Source organism: Nelumbo nucifera, chromosome 1, assembly GCF_055504915.1.
Source record: "Nelumbo nucifera cultivar China Antique chromosome 1, China Antique-T2T, whole genome shotgun sequence".
NCBI lineage: Eukaryota > Viridiplantae > Streptophyta > Magnoliopsida > Proteales > Nelumbonaceae > Nelumbo > Nelumbo nucifera.
The window spans coordinates 41,988,983-41,998,367 of NC_142649.1; the positions used below are offsets into that span (position 1 = coordinate 41,988,983).

At 35.3% G+C, this 9,385-nt stretch overlaps 1 protein-coding gene across 1 annotated transcript; it reads left to right on the top strand.

Moving 5' to 3' along the window:
* The first annotated feature begins 3,103 nt into the window (after positions 1-3,103).
* Positions 3,104-4,896, top strand: LOC104590883 (uncharacterized). The gene is made up of 2 exons (XM_010249644.2): positions 3,104-3,810; positions 4,238-4,896. Exons 1-2 carry the CDS (start codon positions 3,295-3,297, stop codon positions 4,298-4,300), a joined length of 579 nt encoding a protein of 192 aa, XP_010247946.2. The 5' UTR covers positions 3,104-3,294; the 3' UTR covers positions 4,301-4,896.
* The last annotated feature ends 4,489 nt before the right edge of the window (positions 4,897-9,385 follow it).

Genomic DNA, 9,385 nt, shown 5'->3' on the forward strand with positions numbered 1-9,385 from the left:
TAAATATGGAAAATAATATAGTTACAAATTGAAAATAAAAATTATGTTATTAAAAAATATCAAATAAATTAAATAAAATTAAAACAAAATTTACAATAATTTGAAAAATGCTATACAACTATTGAGTATACAAAAAATATTGACTTCATCATTTTTTCCTATTGTTCTTGACTTTGATCATCAGCTTCAGGTGAAACATCAGGTGTAATATCATGCCCTTCTTTGTCTTGTAATCTATCTTCAACATCCAACCAATCTTTAAAGTAGATGCATATCTCTAGACTTTCATCATTCATACAACTTCTCTTATCGTCCAACACCTTAGTACCTGCACTAAAAGAAGACTTTGATGGAACTGTAGACATCGAAGGGGTTAGTAGATCACATGCCATGGCGGTGAGAACTGGGTAATTTTTTGCATATTCACTCCACCAAGCTAAAATATCAAAATTATTTGTTCCCATCGAGGTGAAGAAAGAATCACCTAAAGTAGAAAAAATTGCTTGTAAATAAAAATTAAGTTCAGTAAATGAACTTATTGTCAAGGCAATGGATTTCTGCCTCTTACTTATTAAATAAAAAAGTTTTTTTCTTCCACTACTGGACTCAAGTTTAGAAGTAGAAGATGCAACTGCACAAGTTATAGAATTTTTATTATTCCCTATTACTTCAGATTCATATAAATTATACATTTCAAATAATAAACTATTAATTTATTCTTTTTTATTCCAATTTCAATATTCATATTTTCACAATATGTTTTAAGTAAAATATCTAAACCATCTTTCCTTATCCTAGGATCTAATATTGTAGCTAAGCAATAAAAAGGAGAAATGTTCTCCCAATATTTTTAAATTAATTTTCCATTATTTTAACAATACTTTTAAATTGTGGATTCTTTCTATATTTTGTAGAACAATCATTAATCATCATTAATTGATAAGGTAAACTACAAGTAGTTGGATAATAAATTCCCAATAATTCATTAGTTGTATCATAAAAATGTTTTTAAAAATCTCTTATACAAATTTCCATTTTCCATCTTCCTCAAATATAATATCAGTAGGCATTTTTGCATTATAAAAATCACTAAGAATTTGTTTGTGAGAAATACAACTTTCTAACATAGCATAGGTAGAGTTTCATCTATGTTTAACATCTAATATAAAATGTTTATATTTTAAACCATAATTTTGATATAAATATTTAAATTCTTGTTTTCTTGCTCTAGAACTTACATAAATTTAAGACGTGATATGCACATATGATATATGAAATAATTTACCATTTAAACATGGTTTTAATTAAGATTTTAAAATATTTATTGCTGAATCATTATTACTAGCATTATCAAAACTAATAAAAAATAATTTATTGTCAATTCTATAAGTATGTAAAGTATTTAAAATACTTGCTCCAATAGTTGGGCCAGTATGTGGCCATTCAAGCCTAGTAAAACTTAAAATTCTTTTATTTAAAAGTCAATTTTCATCAATAAAATGACCGTAACACAAATATAACTTATGTTAAATTTAGAAGTCCAAATATTAGAAGTAATTACAACTTTTGAATTAAGATTTGATAACATATAAATTAAATTTTGTTTATATGAATAAAAAATTTTTAATTTAAAATTGTGGATTTATAGAATTACATAACCATTTTTCAAGTTTAGTAACTTCAGCTAACAAAAATGGTTGTTCATCATGTACAATGTATTTTGCCAATTCTTGCCTCATTTTTTCTTGAGAATTTTCTAAAGTACCAAACCCCCCCACCCAATTTGTATTTGTGTTGTTTCTCTCCCTTCTTCTTCTTCTTCTTCTTCTTCTTCTTTCTCATGGGTGAGCAAATGTCTACCCAAATGGCTAGTACCACCCTTGCTACAATAACTAAAGTCTTTCCTACATTTTTGGCAAACAACTTTTTTTACCTTCCCCTGAACTTCCTCTATTTTAAATATTTTCAAACCGGGCTAATCAACTTAGTGGCCTTCTTTTTCTTTCCCCTAGTATCAATTCTAGGGGTGGAAGTTCCATCAATATCATTAGCATCCATGTCAGTGCTAATATTACCATGTTGTGATTGAATATCGTCGACATTGAACATGGTGGGGAATTAGTTTTGGGAGGATTCAACCATTTTTTAAATTCTGAAAAAATAAAAATTAATTTAATTGCACTTACCCGGATTGCCGGTTCGGAACCCCAACTTGATTTCAATGGTTGAAGCCTTTCAACTCCAAGAGTCCAAGCCTCTCAAATTGCTAACTTGAGAGTTAAGATACTTGAGCTGTTAAACAAGCCTTCTTCTTGTTGAAACATCAATAAAGTTGAGAATTGGAGAATCAGAGAATGTATGAGAGATTGCGAGATTAAGACTCTTAAGACTCTAGAGAAGTAAGAATATTACTTCTCTCCTCTCAACAAGAAGAAACCATTATTGGCATGAAACACCCTCCCTTTCACATGCTGCTTATTCTTGTCACTCTCAAACATCTCTCTCTCCCCCTCTCCATCTCCAATTATTCTCAATCATTCACACCCACCATTTTCACCTTCACCGGATCCAAACAAAACCCTCCATCCCCAACTCCAATCACTTCATTTTAACTCCTTAAAAATCTAACCACATTGAGCTGAAACTTGGACTGATGCTTCTCCTCTTTGGAGGTTCTTCAGCCTGTTTGGATATTCCTTCGTTTGTGTTTTCTTAGTTTGTGTTGGTCTCTTTGCTTTTTTTTTGGTTTTATTTGGATTGTATGGCTCCGGTCTGTTTTTCCTTAGTCTTAATCAATTCTTTTTCCAACAAAAAAATCTAACCACACCCATGAATCATCGATAAATGCTCAAGGAAAAAAAAAAAACAAAAAAAACCAACCAACCAACCCATCTCCTTCTCTTACCAGACCCCAGAACTCCATTAACCTCTCTCTCCCCTTTCAGTCTTTCACGTGTTGTGCTGTAAAGATTTCTCTCTCTCTCTCAATTTGTCACGATAATTTACCCAAAGAATCGTGAAAGGTAGAAGGGATGGAGGAGTCATCAGGGCCCCACAGGACCCACATCCACCCTCCAATAATTGTTTATTCTACTCCTCTACATCTTAATCGTTCTGTATTTTCGCTGGCACCTCTGTCTTCTTCTTGTTCTCCATTTCCTTCTTTCTCCTCTGTTCGCAAAAACCTTAGGTTTAGCTTCAAGATCTCAAATCAGAAAAAGCAGAAAGAAGTAATTCTTGAGATTCAGATTAAACCTTTTTCTTCTTTCATGTGAGGATCAATAAGAGATAGTCATGATCCATTCGCTTCGTCTCCTTTGTGTTGTACTTCTATTCCGTATCATCATCTCCACCTCAATATCTCCGTCTTTTTCGTCGGAAGAACCGTCTTCATCTTCAATATACGATGTTTTGCGGTCTCACGGGCTTCCAATAGGTTTGCTTCCAAAAGGGGTTACCCAATTCATCATAGATGAGAAGGGAAGGTTTGAAGTTCATCTTGATCAGGCCTGCAACGCCAAATTCGAGAATGAGGTGCATTACGATCGAAACGTTTCTGGGACTATTAGCTATGGCCAGATCGGAGCTCTCTCGGGCATATCCGCTCAGGAGCTCTTTCTCTGGTTCCCAGTGAAGGGTATTCGAGTTGACATCCCCAGCTCTGGCCTCATTTACTTCGACGTTGGTGTTATTTACAAGCAATTCTCGCTTTCTTTGTTCGAAACGCCACCTGACTGTAAGGCCGTTGCTGATGGTCCACCTGATGCCCTTCTTCGCGAAGGCCGTGCCATTGCTGCAGCAGTTTCTAAGGTTCAATTCATCCCTTTTTGTTATTAGTTCATTTCCTTTTAGTTTGATCTATGTGGGCATTGTAATCCTTGTGTTCGATTGTTTAGTTAGGTGGAGACTTTCATTTCTTTCGTTCTTTCTTTTTGTTTCGTTTTTTCTTTTTCTGGGTAGTCTGGTTGATTTTTGATGGAGACAAAACTGTTTAATGGGATTGATTCCATTCCGTTTACGGAGAAACAAAGAATGCATAATTTCTTCATGTTTGGTTTTTATTCTTAGCTATCGTTTTTATCAGAGAGCAATCCAGTTTTGTTTCTTGATCTATGTTCATCTGCTTGATTTGATTTTTGCTTTCATTTTCAGTTATTAATTTTGTTATGTTTAATTGGGATGGCGTTGGTATTAGCTGCTATTAATTTTCCTACAAATCCCTTCTAATCAATTGCAGAGTCAATCCGGAAAGCTTCGCTATGAACTTGATCAGGGAAATTTTCAGAGGGCTGTTCTGTAGACTGAAACAAGGACGATTCAAATTTCACAATAGATCAATCAACTTATTGTGGGTTTCCTTTCCCTTAAGAGACTGTCTCAGAGTCTGGTTTGGCAGGTCTTATGCGTCCATGGTGTGTGCTTGCTTGCAGTATAGTACAGACTAATCGGGCCCGCTGCTTCTATCTGCACGGGGAGGAGAAAACAATTTTTGACGGAGGAGAGAAGTAATGAAATGAGGAGTTGAGAGGATTGTGGGTGAAGGGCCTTATATATAGAAGAGGAGGAAGAATCAGGATTTTGCGTTGAGGTGATTTTGATGATAAATCTGTTAGAATGCTGCTTTACTCTTTGTGATCCTATTATTACATTTATATAGATATGGGTGCTCGACCAAAGTCTCTGTAAATGCAGGTATTTGTCTGTTTGTATTATCAGTGAATGTCTTAGATTGAGGTAAGAACATTTCATTGACAAAAGAAACAGCTTTCAATTTTGTTTGTTCTTTTCTTTTTTTTTTTTTTTTTTGTATTTCTATGAGTCATACATTACAGCATTTGCTGATGCTACTCTTTTATTAACTTGCAATTTCTTCTCCAATAGTGTCTACTTTTCTTGCTTCTGTTTGTGTTTTGGTTTTGGGTTTTAATCGCAGTTTGGGATATGAAATCAAGGAAATGATGCAGTGATGATTGTGCTTTACAAGCGGAAAATAGTGGTACAGTGGAGTTTCAAAGGCAATGATGAATTGAACTGATTTCTTCCCTTTTGATTTGGTCTATGTAGCAAATTTCTTCCATATATCAATTGGGTTTGTCAAGTGGTCAGTTGGTTTTGTCTGTAAAAGGAGGAATGTTTCTCGGTGTGTAATTTTGGTTGTTGGGCATTTCTTAAGCTATTGAAGTGTGTCAAAAGAGTAACAAATATGGAAAACCAACTGAAAGTCTCAGTGATTTCTGGAGAGATGAATTTGTTTATTGGTGTGTTATTGCAGTATGAACATATTGTCAATACCGCAGTTGGTACAGATGGTGTTTGAAATCCTGAATTTCTTGTGGCAGAGTTGAATCTGTTTTAATTGCATAGTATCAGACCAGTCGGTGAGATCTATATATGGAGGAAAATATATCCTGGATATTCTATTAATTTCCCAGATGGGTACTTAAGGTAAAACCCAATACAATAACAGGGGTTTGTTCTTTATTGGCTCCATGCATGTTATTTAGGAATTAAGACATTGTATGTATGTAAAATCAATAATATAAATGTGCTTGCACAACAGTTATTTATGTATGAATTAATTTTACACTGCAAATGAGGTAATATATCTCTTTTTCTGTTTTTTTTTTTTTTTTTTCCTTTCAAGACTGCCATCTAATATATATAATCACAGTACATAGCAGAGGTATTTTCATATTTCAAATGTGAATGGTAGTTCTACAAGTGCTTTTAGTGTGTCAAGTCAACATGGAAGTTTCCAGCTGTATTTTTGTAAATGTAGGACTCTCTTGGATGAAGCTTCAGGCCATTGTGGTGCCACACGGTCATCTGACTCAAGGGGAATATCTATTTTCAGCCACAGTTTTTTCAGGACACCTCTGTACTATGCTGTTCAGTTGGATATTTTGGAAGGTAGATCGGGCTGGTTTGAAGCCATGGATACCATAAAGGACTTTTCCTGCTGCATCTCATCCAGGGAAGTGTTCTCTTTTCCATCTTCTGTAGTGGGAGCCTACTTTGAAAGGATGATTTCAAAATAATTGGTATTAATCAGATACCAGTGCGTAACAACTTCAACTCTGCAATGTCATTATCAAGATAAATAACAAGAAATTTAGTTTGACATCCCAATTGCTAGGGTAGGAAGAATAGAGATTGATCAGCTATATGCCCATGTTTTTGACTATGCGACAAAGTATGCATATCTGAAGAGAACCCAGATTGGTTATTAAAATTGTTGAAAAATTGGCTTCCTTTCTTAGTTGTCCTCTATGTCCTTTTACCTTTTCTTGTTCTTGCATATTTCTAAACTCTCCTTCCAGCCTAATAAGATGCCATCGTTATTTTGCTTCTGCATAAAACCGACGACAATTCTCTTTCTTTCTCGTTCTACTTGAAGGTGATGAGGAGGAGAGAAATGATGGAAGGGAGTGGGAGGGATGAGGGAGAGCATGAGAAAAGAGATGAAAGCAGTGCCGTTACTGGAGTTGCAGTGGCAGTTTGGCATGGGGAAGATAAAAACAATGTAAGAAAAAAAAATAAAAAAGGAAGAGATAGAAAGAGGAGAATTGTCTTGTCCAAACCAAAAATGGCATTTTCATCCATAAAATGGGTAAGTTATGGATTTTTGAAAAATATAACAGTCATGTGATATCGCATGTGAACGGTTTCTGTATAGAGTGTTAATGGTAAGGGAGGTTTTAGGCAATTGTTAGAAATAATATTAAGGATGGTGCAAGACAATAGTTAAACAATAATGATAAAATTAGTCAATTAACTAAATCATAAGGATAGTTTAAGAAATTTGCCTTTTTATAAATTAGGGATTATGTTTGAAAACCGACATGACATGGGCTTTTGGGACTTCTTCCACGTGGTATTTTGGCACATGTGATGTGCCACTAAAAGGACGGGGTGAGGGCAATAGGTCCCCACTTTGCATCATTCTTCACCATTGTGAATCACCTTCAATGTTTATTTCCCTTCACTTCTCTATTTTGTTGAGGTTGCCACTACAAAATTTTTTTCTCCGAATTGTATTGGTCATGGCTCACACAAGAATCTCCCTCAAACTGTCCATCCCTTCGTCACATACGCCCATATGTTGGATACTACACAACTGCTTGCAAAGGTGGAAGAAGCAAAAGATAAAGACAAGGGAAAGGGTTTTTGGCCTCTGGTCTCGGTGGTAATGGGGGACGAGGGAACCTTCGATTTGATTGAGGGGTGAGAGGTGCTTTGCTTTTATGGGCATACAAAGAAGGGCATTACATTTCGATGCCATGAATCAAGAACAAAGGATGATTGGAAAGTACGACTCGGTATGACCCATGCTTTTGGCGAGTTGGGTCTTGTTGGCTTGCAGACCGAGCTGGGTCGTGCTTCCCTTTCCTGGGATATTTTGGGGGGGTTTGCTCGACACGACCCACGGTTTGAGCCCACGTGGGTCTGTGCCGTGTCATGTCGTGGACCTGGTTGGTCCGTAGGCTAAGCCTTGGGCCAAGTTGAGTTGTAGATTGGGCCAAGGCATGATATGTATATTTTTTAAAAATTGAAATAAATAATAAAAATTTAATGTAAATTAACAAAATAGACAAAAATTAAAAAAAGTCTTAAATTTTATTTTATATGAATTTTTCGCATGTTGGGTCACGCTGGCATGCGGGCCACACAACACACACATGGACCTGAAATCTTAGGCCTGGTACGACCCACGTTCTGTCATGTCAGGTCATCTCAAAATCGTGTCAAGCCGCAGGCGACAAGGCCCGATTTATACCTCTATCAACTGTTAGATAGTGTATGCCCTTAGCTCCAATCAGATTGATGTACTGATACATTCATTGTAAATGAATAAAAGTACATTATTGTTTCATGTTTAGAAAATACTTTTAGTTCTAGAATATAAAAAAGGTTAAGACTAGAAGGAAATGTCGAGAGTAATTAGTTCCTGCACAATGTGTATGAAACAACAAGAAAGATATTTGAGCAGACTCATTGGGTCAAACATCTAATTAGTTTGGAGAAGAGTAAGAAAGAAATTTGAGCTTTAAGGTTTATGAAGAATCATGAGAATGTCTTTTTTATACTGATTAAGGGAATATCAATCCCTATACCATATGTGTACCTATTTGATATTACAGTGTTTTGAAGGCATGAAGGTCCAAGTGGCCTTTTAATGTTATTTCTCAAGAGTAATTCATAGAGTCAAACATCTACTTGGTATAAGTTTAGTTGAGGGAATGAAGCATCCTTTGATACTGGTCAAGGGAGAGGGTTAGACCCTTACCATATATATCTACTAGATCCTCTCGGAGTTTAAATACTTAGAATGGACCAAGGTGGCGTTTTGATAGAGTTAGGTACCTACTTAGCCAAGAGATGGACACAAGATAGAAGAGGCAAAAAAAAAAAAATTGCCTTTTGATGCTACTTCTTCGGAGCTGAGCTCATAGAGTCATGCATCTACTTAACCAAGAGATAAACATATGACAGATAATGAAAGGGTCAAAATGGCCTTTTGATGCTACTTCTCAAGAGTTGAGCTCATAAAGTCATGCATCTACTTAGTCAAGAGATAGACATAGGACAGATAATGAAAGGGGTCAAAATGGCCTTTTGATGCTACCTCTCAAGAACTGAGCTCATAGAGTCATGCATCTACTTAGCCAAGATAGGGGAACAAAAACCTAGAGTCAGAAGATAGTCATTTTAGTTGAGAGTTTCAGATTCTAATAATTGTAGTTTTGATTTTGATCTTAATTCCTATATTTTTTATCCTTAATTTTTTATTATTGTAGTTTGAATCTTAGATGAAACTTGTAGATTTGATTTGATTTGTTTTTTTTTATTTAATTGGTTTTTATTTTTTTATCTTACACTATTATTGTTATTTGACTTTGATTCAAGATTTTGAATCTTACTTGGGATCTAGATTAGACTTGGATAACATTTGGAAATCTGGGCCTAGGTGTTGCCTTCGGTGACCTTAGGGTGTTTTAGTGTATTTTAATGGAATATCAAATCTTCTTTTTTGTTGTTTGGGTTAAAAGAGTTCAGGCTTCATTTTTTTATCTTACTTCTAAAGATGACAACCACATAGTGTAACACTCATGGTGTGCTAGTCATAATTACACTAAAGTTCATCTATCCTACTTTCATCTAAGGCTTCTATGTATGAGTATTTTAGGTGTGATGCATGGAGTTTTTAGGTGGGTTCAAGAATCAGAAGTTTTAGTCGAGTTGCTAGCCTTCAAACCTTCACCCATGGACAAGTGGACTATTTTGGTTGGTGGCTAGTTTGAATATTTTGGTAGAGCCTTTGAGAACCAAAGTCCAGAGGCAGACACTTACTATCATTCCCCTAATAGGTAAAATGAGACTAATT

Coding starts and splice junctions, on each gene's coding strand:
- LOC104590883 (XM_010249644.2), top strand. CDS start 3,295: ATGATCCATTCGCTTCGTCTCCTTTGTGTTGTACTTCTATTCCGTATC. Junction 3,811..4,237: donor TTGCTGCAGCAGTTTCTAAG/GTTCAATTCATC, acceptor AATCAATTGCAG/AGTCAATCCGGAAAGCTTCG.